This window comes from Cololabis saira, chromosome 14 (genome assembly GCF_033807715.1).
Source record: "Cololabis saira isolate AMF1-May2022 chromosome 14, fColSai1.1, whole genome shotgun sequence".
Lineage (NCBI taxonomy): Eukaryota > Metazoa > Chordata > Actinopteri > Beloniformes > Belonidae > Cololabis > Cololabis saira.
Genome location: NC_084600.1, coordinates 13,716,078 through 13,743,126, shown reverse-complemented (window position 1 = coordinate 13,743,126; position 27,049 = coordinate 13,716,078). Strand labels below are relative to the sequence as shown.

Sequence of the window (27,049 nt, the reverse complement as noted above, 5' to 3'; positions counted from 1 at the left end):
ACACACACACACACACACACACACACACACACACACACACACACACACACACACACACACTGTCACTTCCATACTCTTGCACAACTGCGCATCCCTCTTACGCGACTCTTGTTAGAAGGACGGTAATAATGTGAAGAAAAGCTGACAGCGTCTTCTCCTCTGCTGGATTATTTTAATTACTATTAATATGATCCCAGTGAACGTAGTTGACACTTTCTGTCTGGTTTCACGACACGACGTTGAGCCACACGCTGGTTCAGGAAGCCGGAAGGACAGACGGTAGTTTTCTCTCTTGCTTGGGACGTTATGTTTAGATGTTTAGGCCATTGGAGTAAAATCGGGGCCCGACTTCACAAACGTTTTACAGAACGCCAGTATGTAAGCAGCTAATGTCAACTAGATTTAGGAATATTAGGCTTATTTCTATATTTATTTATTTATTTATTTATTTATTTATTTATTTATTTATTTATTTATTTATTTATTTATTTCAGATCCCCATTAGTTGCTAATGAAACTATTCTTCCTGGGGTCCAACAGTACAAATATACATTTCTATAAAACTTTTACAGTACAATATAAAATGTTAGTTAAACAGAATATAACAAAGTAGATAACAAGTACAAAGAACAACAACTAAAAAGAAAAACAAGACAAAAAAACAAAAACAAATAAAAACTAAAGATAATAATAATCAGAAAACAATGAAAAAAAGAAAATGAATTTTCCTAAATGAAAAAAACGTAAATGAAAAAAACGTAAATGAAAAAAACGTAAATGAAAAAAACATAACAAATAACAACCAAAAACAGATAGATTAAAGATAAATCCAAGTACAAGTAAAGATAAATAAGTGCATACTAGATGAGGCAAATACAAAAACAAAAACAAAAAAACAAAAAAAATACGTATTTCAATAGAAATGATATGGGCTATATGGGCTGTTTTTACAGTGTTTATAAGGTACAACCAGTTTGGTTGGTTTTGGATGGATTTATTTCATTATAAAGTCCTTTCATGGCTTGCTTGTGTTGTTTTAAGGACCAGCCGTGTGAAACTCTGGTCTCAGACAAAAGACCCGGGATAATCCCAGCAGACGCTCCACTTCACACCGAGGATGTTTCTACAAAATAAAGTTCTTTAGATCCTCAAAGTCAAATAAGAAACATGATTGTGTATGACATTGACAGCAGCACAAACGGGTTTCCGCCACACCAAAGGAACGCGGCGAGAGGGTTAACGTCCAGGAAGGCCGAGTGTGACATCCTCTTTATATTGTATGAAAGGTCTTTATTGCTGATGTCCTGCCTTCTGTGTCTTCCTCAGGAGGGAAAGAAGCAGTTTGACAAGGAAACAGAGCGGTATTACTCCGTGCTGGAGAAAAACCTCAGCCTGTCCTCCAGGAAGAAGGAATCCCACCTGCAGGAGGTAAAACTCTCAAACCCGGCAAGGCCACGGCGAGTTCTTCCTCCCTCACGCGAGGTAACGTTGAGTAACGCGTGTTGTGGCTGTTTCTGCTGCAGGCCGACACACAGATGAGCAAGGACAGGCAGGTCTTTTACGACGCCTCCCTGCAGTATGTGTTTAAGATCCAAGAGGTGCAGGAGAGGAAGAAGTTTGAGTTCGTGGAGCCGGTGAGTTGTTTATGACGGCCTGTCTCAGGTGCATGCTGGGACACGGCCCCCAACACAGTCTTTCATCTCAGCAAAACACCAGCCAGCTGATGAGGCCTGACGCTGCACAGATATGGAGTAGCAACTGCAGCCAGGCCGCGAGCAAGTGTGTGCATGTAAATCGTGGAAAAACAACTGAGCCTCAAAAGCACGCGTTACACACTTTGTTTGGCCGGTGATAAAAATGTTTTAATGATAGATATCGGTGCGGCCTGCTTCCTGTTTCTCTGGCTGCTCTTCCTGCACGGAGGTTTCTTCCGGCTGACGGAGAGGAAAAGTCTTTGTTGTAAAGTAAACACGGGCAGCAGCGCAAACATGGGGCAGAGTTGGGGAGTTTTTCTTCTCTAGAGGCTGTTTTGATTGATCGTCCAGATGACTGACACTGGTTATTTTATAATCCCTTCGTTATGTTCTTCCCTCCCAAGCCCTGGGCTGACACTTCTGTCTCTCCCTCTGATCCTCAGTTATTAGCCTTCCTGCAGGGGTTGTTTACCTTCTACCACGAGGGCTACGAGCTCGCCAACGAGTTCGAACCCTACAAGCAGCAACTCCAGTTCAACCTGCAAAATGTAAGAATTAAAAACCTCAACAACAAATCTGCTCCTTCTGTAACATCTAAACTCCCTCTGCTGTCTCTTCTCTCTGTATTTCAAGCATCGAAAGCAAATATTTGTGAGAATCACCTGGTGAGCATGACTCGTGTCTTGGAAATGAGTCATGTTTTACTTCCTCTGGAGTTCAGAATTTATATTTAACCTGCAAGTCAAAGTTCAGTAACGTGGAAAGAAAACATGGTCGTCTTTAGCTAATCATTAATAACTTATTGTTTTGCATTTCTCAAAATGTATTAGTTCTTTGATGTAATCGTTGCTGCCTCAGGACATGTCGACATTAAACAACACAAGTGACTGAATTTTAAATACTTTTAGGAGGCGTCCTCTAGATCAGGGTTGTTTTTGAGTCATTCCCAACTCCCCTCCTTTACGGCAACACGATGACACATCTCCATGACGACACTGACTCAGGGTGGACATCACTGCCGACGCCACTGAGAAACTCAGGAATGTGATGACAGAAGAGGAAAGGAGTGACTCAACAACAGACCCAACAACTTAATATCTAAACTTAATGGAGGAACCGCTGGGTTATACTGTAAATAGCAAACGTTTGATGTTAAATACTGGATCCACTGATCCTGGATGAGCATTTTTTAAGGATTCTTGTGAGTTTGAATATTAAAATCTGCAGTCGTTTTCCATAATCAAATCAAATCAAATCAAACTTTATTTATAAAGCACTTTTTATACATAATAAAATCAATATTTAACATAGAAAAACTCACACACTCATGGTTAAAAACACACATCTGGTCATTTTCACACACCTTGCTTTAATACCCACACAACAGCACACATATACATATAATACCTGGCTTGACGCTGAGGTGAGGATCCCAATGATGAAAAGCTCTTAACACATGAAAAACTAAAATAAACCTGAGAACAAAATGAAATAAAAGTTAATATAAAAGAATAAGTACATAATAAAATAATTGAAATAATAAGTTGTTAAAATGGATAACAATAGGCAAGGCAAGTTTATTTGTATAGCACAATTCAACACAAAGTAATTCAAAGTGCTTTATATCAACATTAAAAGCAGCAAGACACAATTAAACAGTAACGAGTCAATTAAAAAGGGACATAGAAATAAGAAAGTTATACAATACAGTGAAATGAAATAGAATAAATAAAAAATAAAATGATAAGAAAAGAGGTAAAATAATAAAAAGCACAAGTTGTTAAAAAGTAAGGGCAGTAGAGTACAGCAGGTACTCTAAAACTAGACCAAACTAATAAAATAAATACAATTCAGTTATAAGATGAACTAAAAACGAAGGTCTTGTCTGCATAATGATTCTCAAGGATGAATCAACCCTGGAAATTACGGTCTGCAAGTTTTGGGAAAAATGAATGATGGGCGGACATTTCCGTCTCTCTTCCGTGTTTGTTGTTCAGGCTCGCAACAACTTTGAAAGCACCCGCGCTGAAGTTGAGAGGCTGATGAAGAGGATCCGTTCTGCCGAGGAGGACTTCAAGGCCCCCAGCCCGTTTACCATGGAGGGATATCTGTACATCCAGGAGAAACGTAAGATATATTCTCTTCTCTCATCTCTCATTGATGCTGTTAGAAAAGTTAAATGCATGAAGATGTGTCTCATGTGACATCAAGGTCCGCTGGGAAGTGTGTGGACCAGATACTACTGTACCTACGAGAGGAGCGCCAAGACGTTCACCATGAGCAGCCCGGAGACTCGACCGGCCAGCAGACAGGTGTGCAGCAGCACATGCACACACACCAACACACATTTATCCTTCACTGGGCATCAATACCAACCAAAGATTGCAGATTTCCAGATTCCTGCCTCCTCAGAAGCAAAACTGTCAAGTTTTGGATTTAAAGGGAATTTTCCGCCACCCGCTGTCCCACCAGCCCAACCGAGGTCCAGTATCTTACATTTTAAGACAGGTTTACTAGAAATCTAAAATATCTACCTGTTAACCACTTACACACTACAATTATGTGCTCAGAATCTGACAGGCGACCTTTGACCTTTGACTATGTGTGTAATTCCTAAAATAGTGCCTCAATGAAAACACAAAGGGAATTAAAGCATATTTATTTATTTATTTTAAATATTTAAATATATTTAAATAGTTTATATACATATTGATTGTCTTCAAGTGAAACATTATTTAGGAAAGTAAATTTGGTTTCCCATTTTTAGAGATATTTACATGAAGTCTTCGCTTTTTTGGCAGAAATGCCTTCCCTCTCGTTACTTCCATCCATCTCTCCGACTTGTTCCGAGTTTTCTCTCGTTGTCGCCACTAACCTCGCGAGAAGATTTTTTTTTATTGTGCGCTTCGAGAAAAAAGTCGAAATGTTGAGAATAATGTTGAAATACAATTTCGATAAAAAAGTCGGAATGTCGAGAATAATGTTGAAATACAATTTCAAGAATAAAGTCGAAATTTCGCCCTTTTTCTCAACATTTCAACTTTATTCACGAAATTTTGACTTTTTTCTCAACATTTCGACTTTTTTCTCGAAATTGTACTTCAACATTAATCTCGACATTTCGACTTTTTTCGCGACCTTTCGACTTTTTTCTCGAAGTGCATAATGAAAAAAAAATCTTCCACCTCTAAAATATTATTTTTCTCCTGCCTGGCCCTAATACTCTTCTGTACATTTACAACCCTTCAACAATTTTGCTGTAATATCTGCTGTATTATTGGACCTTTTTCTCGAAGTGCATAATGAAAAAAAAATCTTCCTATTCTAAAATATTATTTTTATTTTTCTCCTGCTTGGCCCTAATACTCTTCCGTAGAATTCAGTTTGGAGAGGCACAATAATAATTTTTTTTAATTATTATATTATATAACTGGAAATTTACAGGAAAATACTAATAATGGAGGACGGCGGGAAAGAGAAATACGGTAGACAGAAGCACGTCAGAGCAGCAGAAAGTCTTAAACTACTTAAGCTTGTACATGTTTCAGCACATGCAGAAAGTCCTGGCAGCTTTGCACGAAACCATTTCTTTTCTAAGGTATTAAAAGATCCGAGTCACTTCCAGACTGTGTATCGTATCACTGTGTTGGCAGAATGGCGTGGTGAACGGCAGCCCCGAGATGTTCAGGCTGCGCTCGTGTGTCCGAAGGAAGACCGACTCAATCGACAAGCGCTTCTGCTTCGACATCGAGGTGGTGGAGAGGTGAGTGGTGTCACCGCTCAGGTGCTGCAGATCTCTCATGAATAAACGGAGGTGTGGCTGCTTCTCTGAGCTCACACGTCGGTCTTCACCTGCAGACACGGCGTCATCACTCTGCAGGCGCTGTCGGAGCCAAACAGGCGGCTTTGGATGGAAGCGATGGACGGAAAAGAACCGGTATGAACTCATCCATCCCTTCATAAATGCTAATGTATCGTGAGGAGAAAAAGACAGCTTTTAATGAAACACAATATTTGCCTCTGTCCTTCATCAGATTTACACTCTTCCCTCGCTACTCAGTAAAAAAGAGGAGAGTAAGTATCAAGTTTAAGTCTGAAAGTCTCCTTATTCCTATGTTTTCATCGATTTATTTTAGCCTCAGAAATGAAGGTAATGATGAAATGATCTGTTTCGCAGCTTTTCTCAACGAGGCTGGCTTCAACTTTGCTAAGAAGTGCATCGAGCTGATTGAATCCAGAGGTATTAATCCACCTTGAACTGTTCAAACGAGAAGCCTGACCTTCATCAGTGTGTATTGGATGCATCTGTGAGGCTTTTCTTTCCGATACCCTGCAGGTATCACCACGCTGGGGCTCTACAGGACGGGAGGAGTGAACTCTAAAGTGCAGCGGCTGATGACGAGCGTGTTCGGTGTGTCGCTGCTTCACATTCAATTCAATTCAATTCAATTCAATTCAATTCAATTCAATTCAATTCAATTCAATTCAATTCAATTCAATTCAATTCAATTCAATTCAATTCAATTTTATTTATATAGCGTCTATTACAACAAAAGTTGTCTCTAGGATCTTTCCAGAGACCAGAACACGATCCCCGAGCAGTTATTACATAAACAATGGCAGGTAAAAAAACTCCCCTAGTGGGAGAAAAACCTTAAGCCAAACAGTGGCAAGAAAAACTCCCCTTTAGGAGGAAGAAACCTGGACCAGGACCTGGATCATAAGGGACATTCATTCACATCCATGCCAGTATCCGTTATCCATGCCCACATTTAAATAACTCATCTTCTGTCCTGCAGCGTCCACGGCTCCTGCTGACATGCAGCTGGACGCAGACGCCTGGGACAACAAGACCATCACCAGCGGCCTCAAGGACTACTTCAGGTCAGAGGCTCCAATAATGCAGAAAATAATACAGTAAAACTGTTGAAGGGTTGTAAATGTACAGAAGAGTATTAGAGCCGGGCGGGAGAAAAATTATATTTTAGAGGAGGAAGATTTTTTTTTCATTATGCACTTCGAGAAAAAAGTCGAAAAGTCGCGAAAAAAGTCGAAATGTCGAGAAAAAAGTCGAAATGTCGAGATTAATGTTGAAGTTCAATTTCGAGAAAAAAGTCGAAATGTTTAGAAAAAAGTCAAAATTTTGTGAATAAAGTTGAAATATTGAGAAAAAAGGCGAAATTTCGACTTTATTTACAAAATTTTGACTTTATTCTTGAAAAGGTATTTCAACATTATTCTCGACATTTCGACTTTTGTCTCGAAATTGTATTTCAACATTAATCTCGACATTTCGACTTTTTTCTCGAAGTGAACAATAAAAAAAAAAATCTTCCCCTCTCAAATATTTTTTGTATCCTGCATGGCCCTAATACTCTTCCGTAGTAAATGTGTATTTCCTGCTGCGTGTGTAGATGTCTGGCCGAACCGGTGCTGACGTACCGGCTGCACAAGGAATTCATCCGAGCTGCCAGTAAGATCCTCAACGCGAAACAGCGTAGAAACGTTTAAACGATGGTGAACGTGGCGGAAAAAGGAAAAGCTCATTGTCTTGTCTCCCAGAGTACGACGACCACAAGTACCGCGTGAGGGCGATCCACGCACTCGTGCACAAACTCCCGGACAAGAACAAGGTCATGTTGGACCTCCTGACCAGCCACCTCCTCAAGTACGTGCTCGTCCCGGCGTTTTCCCAGCATGCTCTGCGGTGACGTGTTAACGGGGTTCTCTGGGTCCAGGGTGTCGTCTCACAGCGACCAGAACCAGATGACCGTGTCCAACCTGGGGATGATATTTGGGCCGACGCTCATGAGGTCGCAGGAGGAGACGGTGGCCGCCATGATGAACATCAAGTTCCAGAACATCGTGGTGGAAATCATCATCGAGAACCACGACAAGGTGCACTCGCCTGCATTTGTCTACCTGGAATTTAGCTAAAGCTTGCTAAACTGGTAGACAAAACCCTGATGAAAATGTTTTATTGTGCTTTTATTGAATCTGTTATTTCATTTTGTATCATTTGTTGGTATGGAAATCTTGCCAGCAAGGAAAAAAACTCCCTGGGGAGAATTGTGAAGTTCAGCAGTCTGGACGAAATTTTTCATTCTCAGGTAGCAAAGTCCATTCGCAGGGACGATACTCACTCTCTTAACCAAGAATTAGTGCTGTCAGGCGATTTAAAAACATAATCTAATTAATTACATGATTTATAATTAATTAATCTAATTAATTGCATTAATCTCATATCTACTAAAGGTCCCCAAATAAAGAATTCGAATTCTAGGACATTGCAAAATTGCAGTGCATGACTAATCAAGTGAATACACTAAGAAGAGAAGATTTGAAATTCACATTTTTATTGGTGAAGTGTGTTTCATAAATTATTAGGAAAATTATTTTTTACAAAATGTACAAATCACCGCGTCCTTGTTGATAGTCCCGTCTTCTTTCTTTTTATACATAAACTTGCCGTTCAAAGGCCCCAGCAAAGATTTTCTCGCCTCGCTCCCCTGAGTTGTCCAGGTCTGTCACTGCTTTGTTAGTTTGACTAGCAGCAGGAGTGAAGTGACCTGCCACTGCCAAGTGGACTACGGGTCCCTCAATGGGCCAAATTTAAAATACTCGCGCATTTTGCTACTCATAATTAATTGCGTTAATTTTCATAACGCGTTACTTAGCAGTGTAATTAATTAATCTAATTAACACGCTAAACTGACAGCCCTACCAAGAATATAAGCTTCTTCCCTCTGGCCTTCGCATAACTGTTCCGCCAGCTACAAAAAATCGATACAAATTTTCCTTTGTGCCTCTCTCCATTAAGGCTTTGAACGCTGCAGAGAAGATGAGGTAATTGTGGCTCTGTTTTTAGAACCTGGTCCATGCTGCCACCTGTGTTGTTGAAATGTATTTAAAACTATTTATGCTGATCCGTAGTTTCCCTTTTTATTGCTCTCCCTCCTGGTGTTCTGTGGACTATGAGCTTGGTCCATCTGATGTAGTTTTTCTCTGCTCGCATCATGTATATTTTTATGTCTGAACGTAGCTGTATGATGAATGTGTGCTGAATGTTTATATCTGCTGCAAACCTAATCGCCCCTCAAGGGACAAATTAATAAAGTAAAGTGAAGTGAAGTGAAGTGAAGTGCATGTGCACGGTAGCACGCACGTGGGCGCGGGCCACCGCTAACGGGTTTGTTCCTGGTCTTCAGGTGTTTGGAGAAGCCCCGGACCTGACGGTGCCGCTGCCTCAGGCCCCGTCGTCGCGGTCCACCCCCCGGAGGAGCAAAGCCATCTGCCTGTCCTCCGGGAAGAGGCGGGCCCGCCTGTACCCCCCCGCCCTCTGCCTGGCCGACAACGACAGTGAGTCTTAGCAAAACCACATCCTCAGCTCAAATCAAATCAAATCAAATCAAATCAAATCAAATCAAATCAAATCAAATCAAATCAAATCAAACTTTACTTGTATAGCGCTTTTCATACAAAATAAAAAATGCAGCGCAAAGCGCTTTACATAAAACATAAAACTTAAAGGGGACCTATTATGAAAAACATGTTTTCTCTTGCTTTAACATATATAAAGTGGTCTCCCCTCAGCCTGCCAACTCAGAGAAGGAGAAAAGCAACCAGATTCTGCAGTGTCTGTACAGCCGCCCGGATGATCCGTCCAGTGTGATGTGGATCTACGAGCCGTTCAGATTCTGCTCCCGTCGTTACGTAACGACGGAGTGATTTACATTGGTTGGCCTCCGATGCGTGAAACCACACCCACAAATAACTCTGCTGGCTGCTAAGGAGTAAAAATGAGTTTTAAGATGAGATTTAAAAACAGCCATAGAAGGAGCCCGGGCATATGTGCAGCTCGGCCCAGAACCAGGCCCGGGACTGCAGAGGACCGGTACTGTCAGGGGCGCAGCTTGTGAACAGGCAAGGCAGGCAACTGCTTGGGCCCCCGAGTTTTTGGGGGGCCCATGTGGCCCAAAAAAAAAAAAAATCTTTTTTTTTTTTTATTTTTAATAATTACTTTTATTACAAAAGTGTTTCCTATCAGGGGTTTTGAGGACTAAAAAAGTATTGAAGGCTGTTTTTACTGTACAGATCTCAAAATGTGGTAACCACAATGACCACATCCTCCTCCTTAAACAAACATAAGGCAATTATCAATGACATCTCAGTAGCCAGTAAGAAACCTCCCTTAAGGGGCCCCATGTTGTCATTCCCATGATCACGGCCATCCACCTGTACACAGTGTCAAAAAAAAAAAAAAAAAAACTACACACAGTGTTGTGTGTGTAAATTAGCAGTGTGTAAATAAATATAAATTTCATAAAGTTTTCGTTGGTCTCAGTTTATTATAACATATTGGTGATGAACGCTGGTTTGAGGGGCCCCCTAAAAATTTTTGCCTAGGGCCCCAACAGACCCTAGAATCGCCTCTGGGTACTGCAGAGCCCCTGTCCTGTAGAGGCCCGGTCCCCCCTGCTCTAGTCTATGGACATTTAAAAGAGCTGAGATGTAAGAAGGTGCAAGACCATGGAACGATTTAAAAACAAATAGAAGAATTTTAACATTGATCCAATAACGGACGGGGAGCCATAAGATTAATAGACTCTTACAAATGCTTCAATTAAAGTCAACTGTGTAAGTCCTGTGTAGTCCTGTTTAAGTTATAGGTCTTGAAACAAGCGTAAGTCCGTGTGCAGCGTTCATAGTTCCCATCTCTGCTTATCAGTAAAAGCATTCCAGGAAGTGAAAACAGGAAGCGCCGCCATCGATCTTAAAGGTCACAACCAGCTAGACTTGTATTCCAGACCACCTAAACCGAGACCAAGACTCTACCAAGACCAGAGTATCAAGACCAAGACTAGTTCAACTCAAGACCAAAAACAAACCCAGTAATGTCCTGATCCTGCGTGATTGTAGAACATCATCCTGGTTCAGCTAGTTTCCATATGAGCTTGTATTCAACTGCAGCACAATAACACAGAGAAGTGGATGATGATGTTGAACTCACTATAAATGTTTTCATCCATCAGCTGAGATCAGATATGTGTGGCGACTGCACTACCGCTATTTCTACACTATTGGAGGATTGACTCCAGTGCTTTTAAGGATTGACACGACTACTAACTAGTCCCAAAGTCCTCTAGCAGAATAACCAGCTCCAACACCCCCCTCCACCTCAGAAAAGGAATGAATAGTAAATGTTACTGATTTAAAATGGACTTTATCTGGACATGAAACCTGAATTTTAAATATTAAAGATACCAGAATCAGAATCAGCTTTATTGGCCAAGTTTGAACAGGCCAGACAGGGAATTTGACTCCGGTTATTTAGCTCACTGTACCCAGATTTAAATAGTAGCAAACAGTAAATAGACAAAAGTGGCTCTTATTAACATATATACAATTAAAAAAAAGTGGTGCAGCAGTATGAGGTAGACATGGTTATTGAAAGGTGCATTATTAAAGCATATGATTGTTTTTTTTTATTATTATTATTACTATTATTATTATTATTATTATTATTATTATTATTATTATTATTATTATTATTATACACACAATTATCGACTTGAAATTGCATTATTTACCATTATAGTAATCAGATTACACCGTATATCAGATGCTAAATCAATCACAACAATATCAATTATTATTCATATACAGTAAATACAGACACATGCAGATGCACCAAAACATTAAATCAGATTCAAAATACAAATAGTTTACAAAACTGTACATTAATAAGAGGAAGAACTGCTGATCACCAGATACTGTCACCTTGGTGGAAACGACATCTCGAGACCTACAAGTCTACAACCAGCAGAGGATCATTTACACGGATAAACCCAAATTATTACTTAAAAAAAACTAGTTAAGTAGTTTATCTAATTATACCAAATTTATGAATAGTCATCATTTATTATTCTAAATGAAGCTCTCCTGTAAACATGTAGAGCATCACAGTAATCAAGTATGCATTGTTTCTTTTTTTAGGCATACGAGTTACATCTTATTTAATACCACTGAGCCGAAGTTACATTTTAGCCTTTCAAGATTTGAAGTGTCTTAAAAGCTCAATATCTTAATGAGGATCTTAATGCCCCCCCCAGGTGACACGTTCAGCAGCAGCTCCAGCACCCCGATGGGCAGCCAGGAGTCTCTCTCCTCCCACTCCTCGGAGAAGAACGGGGCGTCCCAGACGTCTCCTCCGTCCTCTCCCGCCGCCGAGCCCGGCTCGCCCGGCTCGCTCGACTCGCCCGGCGCCTCGCCGTCGTCTCCTCCCGCAGCAGAACCCCCCGACCCGTGCGAGGGGAAGGAGCCGCCGGAGCCAGGTCACCTCTCCTCCTCCCGTTCCCTGGCTCCAGCCGAGCAGCCGCCCTCCGTGTCGTCCTCCACGTCCTCTCTGCTCTCGGCCGTGGAGCGGTCCTTCAACAGGAACTCTATCACCTCCTTCTCCTCTCTGAAGGAGTCCCCATCTCCCTCCAGGGCGTCGGCGTCCACCGCCTCCATCCGGCACTCGCCGGGAGAACAGGCCTCGTCCCTCGGGGAGAGAGCGCCGTCCGTCTCCTCCCTGAAGAGCTCTCGCTCAGCCGATCAGAGGAACGCCTCGGATGCTGCCGGAGCAGAAACCCGAGCCGCAGACTCGACCTCCGCTCAGCAGCTCAACGCCGCCTACAGGACCGCCTCCTCCTCCTCCTCGTCCTCCTCTTCACTGTTTCCCTACCAGCTCTCCGCCTCCTCCTCCCTCACCTCCCTGCACATCTCCGAGGGTACGTTAGTCGGAAGGTTGAAGCAACCTCTCAAGTTCAGGTGCTTCTCTGAAACTGATGGTGTGTTTGTTTGCAGACTACAAGAGCTGCCACGGATCCATGCACTCGCTCATGTCCCTGGACCCGCAGGACGCCACGCGGGTGCGGAAACACATGCGCTCCGGGTCCGACCTGACCCCCAAACGCACGGCAGCCGCCTCCAGCAACGGCTACCAAAGGCCCGTGTCACTGTGAGTGTCTCTTGAACTGAATTGTCTTTATTGCAGGGCTGGGGATCCATTCAGATGTCAAGAATCGATTCGATTCCGATTCTTAAGATTCAGAATCGATTATTAAGATTTGATTCGATCCGATATTGGTTTGGGTTAGTGTTATTAAAACTGTTGTTTGAGCTGTTGCATGAAATAATATATTACTGTAGTTCTGCAACATATTAATACTAGTATTATATTGAGATTCAACAGCAAGTATTGGCAGCTAATGATGCTGTAAGGACCAATCAGCTCCCAGAATGCTGATAGAACTGCTTTCAGAAACATTGTGTGGCAGAATTATCAAACAGATCCAGGGCAGCAAACAGAGGCCGGATGAAATCTTTTTTTTTTTCCCACATTCCGTTTTTTTTTCTTCCATTTTCGATCTTTTTCGGTTTTTAATTTTTGAGAATTTGGTTTTTAGAATTTTATGCAAATGTAACCCCAATACAGTGTATAAAGTAATGAAATATAGACAATTTATGCAATTATAACTGAAAACTTTAATGTTTTCATACATTTAAACATATTTAAAGCAAAAACATGTCACCAGTTATTCTCGTGTCCAACAAAACATTCCTTTTTTGGGCATAAACAAAAAAAATACCAAAAGTTGTAATGTAATGACGGAATCAAAACGATTCTTCACATTTGAATCGATCCCCAGCCCTAGTTTATAGATAAAGGTTTTTGTGGCGTTAAGCACTGTTATAGCCTTTGGATAAAAACAGTTTTTAAGTCTGTTAGTCCGAGCCTTCAGAGACCTGAAACGAGGGCAGTAATTCCAAGTGCTGGTGACCTGACGAATCCCTCAGGATGTTTTTGGCCCTGCTGAGACAGCGAGAGCTGCACAGCTCTTCCAGGGGGGGGGGTAGTGAGCAACCAATGATTTTTTGGGCTTTGGCACAAACCAAACACACACATGCACTAAGTCAGGGTGCTTTCTAGTGAGCAACGGTAGAATGATCACACGGCACCGACCCTTGCGACATGTCAGCGACCCACATCAGACGTTGGTCCCGAAATATAAGGATCAGCTGTCAGAGAACTTTACCTTAATAACAAATGATTGTTTACTTTGGAAAGAAATGCTGATGTTGACATCAGCCTGATGCCTTCAGGCTCCACGCGGAGGCATGCAGCCAATTAATTCAACCACGGGATGTCACGCATCAACAAACCGCAGGCATCGCTATTAAGACAGAAGAAGTCAGACCAGTGCTTCCCGCCAACCACCTACTTTTGACCGTAAAAGTTTAAGTTGGGATGAGGAAGTAAGAGTGTGGTTTTGTGCAGCTTTTAAGAACTGACTCCAGTAATGATACTTCCTCCTGATCTGGCTCAGGAGCTGTACTGCAATGTTTCTCAACCGGGGTCCGCAGACCCCTAGTGGTCCATGGGCCAAGATTCGCTGACATTTATAGAAATAAATTATTATTTTACTTAAATGTGGCCGAGACCTTTATCCACCTGAACTACATGACCTTCACAAGTGTAATTCGTTGTATTTTAATAAGAAATATTGCACCCGTTTGCTTTGTTGAAGTTACTGCATGAAACTGTTGATACCAACGTAACACAATCTGCATCCTGTTCACATTATGAGCACGCCCTAACATTTCAGTGGGCTTGATTTCTTTAAAATGCTTTTATTGTAAAATATATGAAGGAAGCTGTTGGGGGGGAAAGCTTATTAACTTGCAAAGTTAAAGTTAGTACTTGAAATTGCAGTAACGTTACGAAAAAAAACTAAGAAAACTAAGAAGAAGAAGATGATCAGCAGAGTAACGCAAAGAAAAATAAAAGAACTGATTGATGGCTCGTATTTTAAAAAATACAGGTTGTTCCGAACGTAGCAGACTCTGAGCCACTGTAAAAAGAAAAAGAAACAGACGGCAAAAAGAGACTTTATAAAGAAGAATATTTTTATTTTTTATTTATTTAACCTTTATTTAACCAGGTAAGTCAGTTGAGAACACTTTCTCATTTACAATGACGAGCTGGGCAAGAGGCAGCACAAAGAGTCAAGCACATACAATCACAGTGAAACAATCAAACATGATATACAGTATAAAAAACACACAACTCTTGAAATAAATATGAGTAAAAAGTGGTAGAGCTGGTCCGGAAGAATCGTTATAAGAAGAACATGTTATATATATAATATACAGAGGTGTCAAGAAACGAAGTACAAATACTTTGTTACCTTACTTAAGTACAAATTTTGGTTATCTATACTTCACTGGAGTAATTATTTTTCAGATGACTTTTTACTTTTACTCCTTACATTTTCACGCAATTATCTGTACTTTTTACTCCTTACATTTTAAAAACAGCCTCGTTACTCTATTTCATTTCGGCCTTTAAAAAAAAACTATCCAGTTAAATTGTGAATTTGGTTGTGGTTGTTTCAGATGTTCTTGTCCAGTTTTGTTCTTACATCCGTTCCCTCAGATTCCTGCAACTAAACTTGGATGTACATTCCAATAAAGGTTAGGATAAATGATAACATGCCTCTGAAGTTTGACTTTTTGCACCATTACAATACTTATAGGCAACTAGTCATCATATCTCCTGCTCTCTGAAACACATGTTAATGCTCAATAGTACACATATATGGTTCTTTAATATATTTGCATTATACTAAGACGCATTCATTTTCAATGGCTTTTGTCCTTAATGGCTTTTTTCCCCCTTACATTACTTTTACTTTTATACTTTAAGTAGTTTTGAAACCAGTACTTGAGTAAAAAACTTGAGTTGATACTTCAACTTCTACAGGAGTATTTTTAAACTCTAGTATCTATACTTCTACCTGAATAATGAATGTGAATACTTTTGACACCTCTGATAATATATCATGTTGGGATTTACAGAAACTGATTCCGACCCTCAGAAGCCTCCGTGTGTTTTATGTGGAGAGGTTCTGTCAAACCGGGCCATGAAAGCAGCACTATTGCAGCGATCAGAGTTGGTCAGATATTCAGGGGTCCCGGACCCCTAAAAGGTTGAGACCCACTGATCTCCTGCAGATGACGGCTCTGTGTTTGTGTGTTGCAGATTATCAGCCAGACCGCCGAAGCGAGAGAGCTCCGTGTTCTCCTCCGCTCTGGACATTTGTCCCTCAGGAAGGTACCTGGACTCTGAGGACATTTGACATCATCGCCCATGAAATAAAACATGATCAGATGAAATGCTGCTTAAGTCCTAAATCTCTGTTTCCACTGACTTGTTGCAGAGAAGCCACAGCTCTGTATTCCTGCGAGGCGGAGCACAGCCATGAGCTCAGCTTCCCACAGGGGGCGCTGCTCTCAAACGGTAAGATGTCATGTTCCTGGGGGACCCAAAAGTTTTCTGTAGATCTTCTACATCCGCTTTTAAAGTGGGATCTTATTATTTAGTGCATCCACATCAAGATTTGATTTCTATATGCAAATAAGCCAAATCAGCAGCTGGCTGGACCCTTACGGCTACTTCCTGTTACTTTGGTAACATTTGCTTCAGTTTAGAGCATCTTTCTTTGTCCAAAGTAAGTAATGTAAGTATCACATCTGTCCAGCTTTGGTTTATAAGGACAGATTATGATGTAATTCAGTGATCAGTTATTAGAAAGTTGGCAGCAATTCAAAAAAAAGTTGGGTGTAATCTTGTAATATTAATACTGTTCGCATTTTTTATAGTTATTGCACTTACATTTAAAAACCTTACAAATGTTGCTGCTACATATTCAATTAAAACACATTTATTTGGAATACACTTAAATTGAATGTATATTTGTAGATTTCATTATCAAGAAAAAAGACCCGATGCTGGAACCAGGATCAGCTGACGGGACGTTTGGTTCGGATAAAAAAACATTGGTCTAATTATAATTATTATATATATATTATTATTATTGTTCAGGAGCCATATTTGTAGAAGTGTGGTTTTCTTTACTTGTTAATGTGATTTGAAAATCAGTTTTCATCTTATAAGTATTAATTAATTAGCGTTAGGTAAGTTGTTCTGCACGCGTTTTACTCCTTTCACCTAAATGTGACACTGAACTACATAAAAATAGTGTTTTTTGACAATTAAAACATGATTATAGAAATAGATATTATAAGTATAAGATTATTGTTGCTTTAAATATGGACTCAGAGTTAATGTGAGCATCCTAACTAAACCAATAAGACTTATAAAGAGTAAAGTCCCCACGTCTACACCTGATGGGATTTGATTGGCCGGTCTCTGGCGCTCTCTGTCCTCACTGGCTGAGTTGAGGTGTTTGTGTCTGCAGTGTGTCCGTCGGTGGAACCGGGCTGGCTGCAGGCGACGTACAAAGGCAGAACGGGCCTCATCCCTGAAAACTACATCACGTACGCCTGACTGACCTGATGATGTCATCTGACTGACCTGATGATGTCATCTGACTGACCTGATGATGTCATCTGACTGACCTGATGATGTCATCACTGAAGCGAAAAGATTTCTCTGAGATTTTGGGAATCAGCAACAAAGATTAACTGTGACTATTATTTCTGACTACTGTGGCAAAAGATCAATAATGATGTTCTGTATATATCTGTATTATGACTTTTCTAAACTGCCTTTTACGCAGTAGATGTTGATATTTAACTTGACTTCACCTCAGGGTGCTCGGCGGTTCCTGCCGTCTCTGCAGGTGATTCGTACTCAGTAATTGTGTTTAACAGGTACATGGAAACTAGTTCCGTCAGTCTTGATAATTTATGTAACTATATGTCTTGAACGTAAAGCATCAACACCTCTGTGCCTTCAACTGTATGAGCTGCTGGTTCAAATCCTGCCTCCATGCATTTTTTTCTTTGTGCTCTGTCAGCTGTCAGAATAAATCATCGAACAAAGGACCAGTTCAGATTCATGATTCTTGTGTTTGTTCATGATCATTTCACCAACTTTAACAGAATCTCAGAAACTAGTCCCTAAATCACGGCTCACACACTCTTACTGGGATTCAAGTTTTTATTGGATTTTTTTGAAGAAAGCAGATAGAAAAGTGAGTGACACTGGTTATTAACCCCCCCCCCAGTCCTGTATCAGACATCACAAGTGATAGCTCATAAAAAGAGAATTAATATAGGAAAAAACTGAATAAAATCCCAAGATCTGGTCTGTTGCTTTCAGTTATTTTTAAGCCAGCCGACTGAAGAGACGGCAAAAAAACAAAAAACAGGCTTTTTTTTGTATCTTTAACATCTCAATAATGAAGTCATTTCCAATGTATTGCTCTAAAGACCAAAACATGCCAATACTCAGTACTGGAGATGAGGGGGGATGAGGTGGGATGGCATCCGCCCTGAAATAAAAACGGTCAAAATCATCCCCCCTGTAAAACTGCCATCCTCCTTTCCATCCCTTATGTCATTTCATCAATGGATGTGTTTTACTGCTATTTCAACATTTAGAGTCATCACCAAAAAAATAACACCAGAAAAATGTGACATTTTCACCTGTTTCAGGTAAATTTTCACTTGAAATAAGTAGGAAAATCTGCCAGTGGGACAAGATTTATCTTCTTATTACAAGCAAAAAAATCTTGTTCCACTGGCAGATTTTTCTACTTATTTCAAGTGAAAATCTACTTGAAACAGGTGAAAATTGTTGTTTTTTCCAGTGATGAGTCTTGTTTTAAGTGTAATGAGATTTTTTTTACTAAAATGAGACATTTTAACTAAAAATAAGACAAATATTCTTGTTAAGATTTTGAGTTTTTGCAATTATCCATTTTACTTATCCTGTGAAGGACAGAGTCATATTGATAAGTTCAGAAAAGTGTTTTTTATTGTTGTGTTTTGATGTATTTGATGTAAGCCCAGTGGATATTTAAAGCTTACAGAAGGCTGCATTTAACTGCTGCTATGTCATTCCTGCAGTATTTCTGCAGGTGTTTTGGTCAGTGATATTATTTGTAATATATTATATTATTTGTAATCAGCACAAATTATCTGTCCCCATATGATAAAATCCACCATCCCCCCTGATTTTTTTTTACAACTCGAGTACTGCCAATACTGTCTCTCTAAAAGCTTCAAGGATTATCCACATGTTGGTTATTCTGCATGAGATCCCAAACTCTTGCGTTGTGGTTCAGGAGACGGCTACCGTTTGACTCTGAATCCACATATATAGTTAAATATGTTGACTTAGCAGTGTTTACAGCGTTTTGGGTGACACACATTTCCCACAGGTGGAGCCGGCGGCATCGCTACGGCGACGGAGCGCTCATCTCCCCCAGCCTCCTGAGCAGCCCATCAAGGGTCTCGGTGTGCTGCGACTTCTCCTCCAGCAGCTCGTATCGCAGGCTGGAGATGTCCTGCTTGATCTCCTTCAGCTCACCTGCATCAAAACAAAGCGTCTTCACATAAACGGCCTGATATCACAGCAGTGGCGTCAATTCAGTCGAAGCTAATGTATGGCAAGGTTTTGAGTCACAGAACTTCACTAGAATATCAATCAACACGTCCAGCGAATACTCATCACAGAAGTTTATGTAGCTTATCTGTCTGGTTAAGAAAATTGGAACTTTTTCAAATGCAGTCTCGCTCACTGCAAAAACTCAAAATCTTACCAGGAATATTTGTCTTATTTCTAGTTAAAATGTCTCATTTTTAGCCAAAAAATCTTTTTACACTTAAAACAAGAGTCATTACTAGAAAAATAACTTATTTGACCATTTTCACCTGTTTCAAGTAAATTTTCACTTGAAATAAGTAGAAAAATCTGCCAGTGGGACAAGATTTATCTTCTCATTACAAGCAAAAAAATCTTGTTCCACTGGCAGATTTTACCACTTATTTTAAGTGAAAATCTACTTGAAACAGGTGAAAATGGTTGTTTTTGAGTCTTGTCTTAAATGTAATGAGATTTTTTTTTACTAAAAATTAGACATTTTAACTAGAAATAAGACAAATATTCTTAAGATTTTGAGTTTTTACAGTGTAAAATAACAAGTGAAATCGATCATGTTGTTCTGATTTGCATTTGTAGTTATTCTATATGTATTGAGTAATAGAATAATCAATACAAATTCCATAAATGTATTTAAAAAACAAACATTTACATTTTCCCTTGAAGCCAAGGTGTGGCGGCTGCCATACCTTGGCGTACCCAATTGACGCCCCTGTATCACAGAGATCAGGGACTAACGAGGCTCAGGATTCACACTGACTGCACACAGCGGACAGGAAGTTTATGTAAGCATCTTTCAGTCATCTTTACCCTCAGTAATTTCGTCGCTCTCTTTATCTGCCTGGGCTTTGATGATGTAACGTTTAATCAGTCGTTTCATGATCTTCTGTAAAAAAAAAAAAGGAGACAACATGTACAGAATTATGACAAGTATAAACCAACAGCTGTCACTCAACAAGTGTCTAAAATGTAATGACCCCCAGAGACACACACACCTGGTACCTGGTGTCGTGAGACGGACCTCCGTATCCTGCAGTTTTTGTCTCCCCAAGCTGGAGGATGGATGGAAATGAGTTTGACTGAACAGGAACGTGACGTTTGTCGGGTTAAATGAGCTCCAGGTTGTACGGCGGCAGCACGGCCGCCAGGGGGCGCTGGGCCTCAGCTGAGGCCGAGCTGAGCATTTATATCTAAACAATTACTTTTTATTTTATCTTTATTTTCTGTTCTTCCTTCTTTTTTATATGCTACCTCTTTAGGTTTGCTTTTAATTTTTTGTTGTAATGTACTGTGTATTATGTGTCGGTAGGGTTGCCAACTCCCTGAAAAATAAATAAAGGACACCTCATCTGCAGGGCAGGCCAACCCGGTTGCCTTCACCCTTCCTGGCATGTTGAATTTTTATAGACCCTTTTTTTGAGTGAAATTATTTAATTATTTGACTCAAACCTGGATTGAATTAGATACTTTTGAATGCCATGAACACATGGAAAACAAATTATTATGCAGCAATTAACTTTAATACAAAATAAAAACGAACTGAATAAAATAAGTATCTTTCTTAAACAGAAACCTGTCCTGCTTAACTTAAAATTCTACAAATTATTATAAAACAATAGAAAGAAAGCAGGAGATCCATTCTGTAATAGTGCACATTTTTAGTGCAATAACAAAAGTGCAAACAGAAAGTCTGTAGAAAACAGAAACAAATAACTTATGAACTCAACAGCTCAATGCCATTTTCCATTAGCATTTTATGACTATTTTTTGACTCTCACAGTAATACGGGACAAAGTGCGTCCCTTTTCAGCTCAATACGGGACGCTACTTTAGTTTATAATGACGAGACGATTACGTTTTTCAAGGGACCGTTGGCAACCCAGTGTGTCGGACCCCAGGAAGAATAGCTGCAGTTTTGCTGTAGCTAATGGGGATCCAAATAAAACAAATAAAGCTCGGCCTCAGCATCAGCCTCAGCCTCAGCCTCAGCCTCAGCCTCATCCTCAGCCTCAGCCTCAGCCTCATCCTCAGCCTCAGCCTCAGCCTCATCCTCAGCTCAGCTCAGCATCAGCTCAGCCTCAGCACCGCTCCAGGGGCTGAGCGATGCCTCCTACCTGGTTGAGCTGGGTCTCGCTCCTCCTCCCGTGGTGTTTCTCCACCAGTCTCAGCAGCAGGGCCTTGACGGCCGTGGCCAGGCCCAGCATGGACTTGGGGCTCGGCACCAGGTTGAAGGGCACCGGCAGCGTCCTGCCCTCCTCGAAGTAGGAGAACCAGAGTTTGGCCCTGGCGAACTTCCACTCAACATCAGCGTCATCCTGTCCTCAGAGGAACAGAGCAGAGGAAAAGGCAAGAAACTACATTTCCCACAATCCCTAGAACAAGTGAGTTCAGACTGTTCATATTTGACCATCTTTGAAACTGGGTATCTATTAATAAAGGTTATATTCTTCAGCCAATGACACAAAATATGTTTTTTTTTTAACTGTAAGGATTTAAATGAAGATATTAAGCACCTATTTAAATCCGTAATATTAGAATTTGGGCTCCCAAGTTAGAAAGCACTTCATGAAGCTCCTGTCCTCTAATATACAGGACTGTCTCAGAAAATTAGAATATTATGATAAAGTCCTTTATTTTCTGTAATGCAAAAATATCATACATTCTGGATTCATTACAAATCAACTGAAATATTGCAAGCCTTTTATTATTTTAATATTGCTGATCATGGCTTACAGCTTAAGAAAACTCAAATATCCTATCTCAAAAAATTAGAATATTCTGGGAATCTTGATCTTAAACTGTAAGCCATAATCAGCAATATTTCAATAATAAAAGGCTTGCAATATTTCAGTTGATTTGTAATGAATTCAGAATGTATTACATTTTTGTTTTTTTAATTGCATTACAGAAAATAAAGAACTTTATCACAATATTCTAATTTTCTGAGACAGTCCTGTAGACCCGTTTTGTGTTTGTAAACAGTGATGACGTCGACCCATTGCGCACATTTTGGCAACGGAAGTACGACGGAAAGTTATTGGTTTTTTTTTAGTAAAGTTATTTTTTTCACTTTAATCAGAAGGCCTTTATTTTCATATCATTCAAAACGATTGATCTCAATTCTAGTAAGAAATGGCAAACTAACATTCGTCCATCCACAATCAGGCCTTGATACCTAGTAATGAAAAGTGAAACAAGTGAGTGAGTGAGTTCAAAATAAATGGTCATTTCAGTAAATAAACTAGAACACACAGCACAATCTCAGGTTGTCTGTGTATCAATAGCTGACAATTAGTAACATGCTTTTTGACAGCAGAAGGAGCAGTTTCTAAACATAAAAACTACCGGTTTTATTTCAAGTTAAAAATATAGATGACATGCGCTCATATTCACTTCTGATTATGTCTCTCTTTTTTTTTTTTTATTAGTAAAATAAGACAAGTTTACAAACAATAATGGCATGGTACGTAAGGCGGATAGTGATGTTCAATACCACCGATTTCCTTTCCAATCTGATATTGAGTAAAATTCAGGCTGGTATCGGCGATGCCGATTCGATACCGATGTAAATCTAAAAAAAATTGTGCATTTTAGATAGTTTAAAAATACAAGTTTATTACTTATTTAGCTATTTATTTTAAAGTCAGAAGGATACTGAGGTAGTGGCCTCATACACAGTAAAACCGAGCTATTACAACAACAGAAAGTGTTGAAAAATGTCTTTCCATCACTAAAAAAGGAAAAAAGGAAAATAATAAAACCATTGAGATAAATAAGAGAATAAGAACCAAAAATAAGAACTACTATAAAATGAAAAGGAAAAAAATTTGTTCCTACCAGCAGCATGTCATTTAGACAAAATCTGAATAGTTTAGTTACTTTCCACCGTATTCCTGTTAATGATATACATTACTACAAATGACTGAAGTATCGAAAGTATTGATATTTTAGTTTGAGAATCGATTTTAGAGCAAACAGATCTGGTATCGGAAGTATCTATATTTCAGTATCGATCCACACATCACTAATGGTGGAGATAAAAATGAAAAAGGGTCTATAACCCCTGACAGTCAGGACCTGGTTTTATTTTTTACTATTGCAGTTTCTGTGGTCAGTTCAGCATCTGGAAAGATGGCTATGGCCTCTAAAAAAAGATTCTGATACCTATTTGAGAGGAATGTAACTATACCCCTGACCGCTGTCAGCATTTATGCATCTGAAATCACAGAAATGAACATGTCTGATTTGCAGGTAAGGGGACCAAAGCCGTTGGTTCTGAAGGGCCATCTCCATTTACCCGTCGATGGACTGGGTTTCCTCTTCTTCCAGTGGTGGGGGGCTTGGCAGTCAAAGCTGGATCCCCTCTGCACTGGCAGTGGAGGTGGTTACGCTGGAATCAACGCTTAACATGCTGAACCTTGTATATCTGTTCTGATTCTGCACGAAGAGCGTAGCGGGGTTAAGATGTCTATGTTTGGTCATCGTGAATGTGGAAGCAAACACAACCAAGGCATCTGTTTATTTTATTTTTTATGGCCATAAACTGTGATTTGTACATGTAATAGGGGCAAATGATTCAGCATCAAATCAGCACTCGAAAAGAAAATAAACTGGAAGGAAATTTCCCTCAAATTAAAGGGGACCTATTATGCCATTTAATGTCTATTTTAAACAGGCCTTGAATGTATTAAAAACAAGCTTTTGATTGTTTTTGCTAAATAAATTAGAAATTCAGCCTCTAAACCATGTCTTTATCTTCCCATTCTCTAACCTCATTATCTATGCAGGATTCTGAGTGGGCGGGGCTATGATAATGAGGCTCTTTGCTGATTGGCTGCCTGAATGACGCGATACACCGCTACGAAAAAATGGTGGAAGCTCCGGCCGGCGGAGTTAAGGCTGATTTATGGTTCCGCGTTGAAAGTGCTGTAGGAAACAGTCATGGATGAGGAACGACTGATCCAGTTAGTTGAAATGAGAAGTTATCTCTATGATTCCTCCTCATTTCACTACAAAAACCTCAATAAAGTGGCAGCTGCTGGAGGGAGATGGACTGAGAGCGTCCGATGTCACGCAGTGCGACGCGATAGCCGGACGCTCACATGCAGTTACACAGTTTTATAGTTGTGGCCGTGGTTTGCATTTTGGTTACGTAACGAAAATGCACCGAATCTGAACGGCTCGTAGATCCACATCACACTGAATGGATCATCCGGGCGGCTGTACAGACACTGCAGAATTTGGTTGCTTTCCTCCTTCTCTGAGTTGGCAGGCTGAGGGGAGACCACTTTATATATGTTAAAGCAAGAGAAAACATGTTTTTCATAATAGGTCCCTTTAAAGTTAAAGCAGAAATTAACCTTGTAATGTGAATGTTACTCAAGCCCTGCCTTCAACCACATGGTGGCTGGATTTGAAAAGTTATAAAATGTTATAAAATCTTACAAATTCAAAATATTATATGCTTTAAAAAAAAGGTTGAAAAGTCTTTAACAAATTATTGAGACGTCTAATGTAACGTCTGAGGCGGGGGATAAAGGGTCTAAAGCAGTGGTCCTCAACCTTTTTTCAGTGATGTACCCCCTGTGAAATATTTTTTCAGCCAAGTACCCCCTAACCAGCGCAAAGCACTTTTGGTTGTAAAAAAAAAGACCTAAAACAGAGCACTGTGCCATCAGTAACTGATTTATTAAACATAAAAATATTGCTGCTACGCTTCAACCACGACTCCATCGTTGGTCCAAGTGATTGACAGGTGAAGCCAGGTGATTGACAGGTTAGGTGGAACCATCCTGGTGTGGGGGAGACTCTGGGGTTTTAGGATAATAAGTTGAATAGCCTACTCCTGAAGATAAAATTCATTTTATGAATTTAGACTTATATTTTTCTCAATTATTCATGAAATATTTATTTTTAAAGGATTTTTGCATGGATGCTACTTTTTAAATATATGTATATTTTAAAATCTCACGTACCCCCTGGAGTGCCTTCACGTACCCCCAGGGGTAGGCGTACCCCCATTTGAGAACCACTGGTCTAAAGGGTATAAAGCTGATTACTAAATGAATGAAAATGATCAAACAAGTTAACTTTAACCTTTTAATCTTATTTAACAATTTGAGGCTTTTCAACAACCGTCCTGCTTCCCCAGATAACTCCTGCAGCTCCCCTGAATTAGTTATGAATCAATTAACAATTAATTCTTACGCCCGGATATTAGTTTAGTTCAGGATAGATAGATGGATAGATAGTTCTTTATTGTCATTATAACTTATTTTATGTAATATTATATATTGATCTGAGATGGTTCCCTCGTCCTGCAGAGTGACACGAGAGCTCCGGAGGCCCAAGTTCTGCTCGTGAGCGCGACTCGTCGGACCAGGCTTCAGATTTGTGGTGGCAACGATGACTCAGCGTTTCACCGACGTACCTCAATCTCCTGGAAGGAGCTGTTGATCATGGCGATGAGCATGTTGAGAAGCACGATCACCATGGTAACGTTGTAAACCCCGTACAGCACATAGCCGATGTTCTCAATGAACTTGTGTCCGTTGTTGATGACCACAGACTTGACCTCGGAGAGTCCAAATATAGCCCAGAACAGCGTCTTGAAGCTCTCCTCCAGGCTGCGTGGACACACAGAGGGGGGGGGGGGGCAGTTATTTTTGAATGCAACTAAGTCATGTGTCATCGGAAGAGGGACATCATCGATGCTCGTTTAGGAAAACAGGACACGATGTTCCTGAACTAGTCGTTCTTGCAGCTTTGGTGCAGCTCTGCGTTGATGTTTCCAAGCCAACAGGTTGCACATTTCTGAAGATATTAAAGTCTTTATGTCAGTTAAATCTATTACACCTCACATAGGACCTAAACAAACTCAACTCAGTCCACTTCAGTCTGTTTATAATCCGATTGTTTTCCCTTTAAAGTCAGTATGTTTGAACCCAAATCAAGTCAATGGTGCAGATTTCTTTTATTTCGTCTTTCTTCAACCCCCATCACACAGATGCACGATCATTTTTTGTCGTTACGTCTTATACATCACAATCAATATGTTGGTGCTGTGATCAGAGGCCTTTTAATCACATGTAACATGCTCTGCTCAGGGCTACAAACTGAGTTTTCAGCAGTGCTGAGACGAGCTGTGTCGCACAAACGAGTACGTCACAGCAGCTTCGCTCCAACCCGCCTACTTCTGATCCGGGTGCTGAATTGTAGTGGAAAAGAAACGAAAACAAGGGCAAGTTGAGTTGAGTCCGGCTGAGTAGGTACTGGTGGAAAAGCGCCATTTCTGTTTGCACTGTTGTCCTCAGGTGGCGGTACTGAGCAATAATAACAAGAACAACCGATTCAGAGACTGTTTTTATCCTCCAGCTGTGAAGAAAACTCAATCTACTCAAAAACAAACTATAAACTTATTCAAGTTTCAAAATTCAAGATGCTTTATAGTTCATATTTCATAACAATAAAATTACAGGTGCTTCATCGCAGGATTTATATGAATGATTGTGTTCATGTGTAAGCTATTTTTTTATTATTTATTGGTTTTAAACAGTTATTTGTTTTATTTTATGTTGTGTGTAAATGTTTTATACACTAAAGTATTAATCTATTTATTTTTAGCACTGACTCATTGCACTTTTAATGTCGTTGTTATATAACAATGACAAAAATACGGAAGAGTAATAGTATTAAAAAAAGTATTAAAAAGTCGAAATGTCGAGAAAAAAGTTGAAATGTCAAGAATAATGTTGAAATACAATTTCAAAAATAAAGTTGAAATTTTGTGAATAAAGTCGAAATTTCGCCTTTTTTCTCAACATTTCGACTTTTTTCTCGAAATTGTACTTCAACGTTAATCTCGACATTTCAACTTTTTTCTCGACATTTTCGACTTTTT

General features: G+C 40.0%; 2 protein-coding genes across 4 annotated transcripts in view; one reads left to right on the top strand and one right to left on the bottom strand.

Annotated features, from left to right (window-relative positions):
- The window catches only part of arhgap42a (Rho GTPase activating protein 42a), a 30,830-nt gene extending 13,247 nt beyond the window's left edge, over positions 1 to 17,583 (top strand). The window contains exons 5-24 of the mRNA XM_061739778.1: positions 1,327 to 1,428; positions 1,524 to 1,634; positions 2,138 to 2,242; positions 3,692 to 3,821; positions 3,906 to 4,006; positions 5,348 to 5,457; positions 5,553 to 5,631; positions 5,729 to 5,768; positions 5,872 to 5,934; positions 6,031 to 6,105; positions 6,494 to 6,578; positions 7,109 to 7,167; positions 7,257 to 7,362; positions 7,433 to 7,592; positions 8,903 to 9,053; positions 11,807 to 12,466; positions 12,543 to 12,696; positions 15,781 to 15,852; positions 15,959 to 16,038; positions 17,000 to 17,583. Coding sequence (XP_061595762.1) covers positions 1,327 to 1,428; positions 1,524 to 1,634; positions 2,138 to 2,242; positions 3,692 to 3,821; positions 3,906 to 4,006; positions 5,348 to 5,457; positions 5,553 to 5,631; positions 5,729 to 5,768; positions 5,872 to 5,934; positions 6,031 to 6,105; positions 6,494 to 6,578; positions 7,109 to 7,167; positions 7,257 to 7,362; positions 7,433 to 7,592; positions 8,903 to 9,053; positions 11,807 to 12,466; positions 12,543 to 12,696; positions 15,781 to 15,852; positions 15,959 to 16,038; positions 17,000 to 17,088 — 2,532 coding nt within the window. The 3' untranslated portion in view covers positions 17,089 to 17,583. The remainder of the gene's footprint in view (positions 1 to 1,326; positions 1,429 to 1,523; positions 1,635 to 2,137; positions 2,243 to 3,691; positions 3,822 to 3,905; positions 4,007 to 5,347; positions 5,458 to 5,552; positions 5,632 to 5,728; positions 5,769 to 5,871; positions 5,935 to 6,030; positions 6,106 to 6,493; positions 6,579 to 7,108; positions 7,168 to 7,256; positions 7,363 to 7,432; positions 7,593 to 8,902; positions 9,054 to 11,806; positions 12,467 to 12,542; positions 12,697 to 15,780; positions 15,853 to 15,958; positions 16,039 to 16,999) is intronic.
- Positions 17,584 to 18,356: 773 nt separating this feature from the next.
- trpc6a (transient receptor potential cation channel, subfamily C, member 6a) overlaps positions 18,357 to 27,049 on the bottom strand; it is a 34,257-nt gene continuing 25,564 nt past the window's right edge. Inside the window, exons 10-14 of one of the 3 annotated variants that reach the window (XM_061739779.1) lie at positions 25,580 to 25,775; positions 21,264 to 21,464; positions 20,145 to 20,201; positions 19,960 to 20,035; positions 18,357 to 19,077 (exon numbers count right to left, since the gene is read on the bottom strand). In XM_061739779.1, the coding sequence (XP_061595763.1) occupies positions 18,947 to 19,077; positions 19,960 to 20,035; positions 20,145 to 20,201; positions 21,264 to 21,464; positions 25,580 to 25,775 (661 nt within the window). In that variant the 3' untranslated portion in view covers positions 18,357 to 18,946. The remainder of the gene's footprint in view (positions 19,078 to 19,959; positions 20,036 to 20,144; positions 20,202 to 21,263; positions 21,465 to 25,579; positions 25,776 to 27,049) is intronic. The other 2 variants (XM_061739780.1, XR_009784063.1) reach the window with 2 other exon arrangements.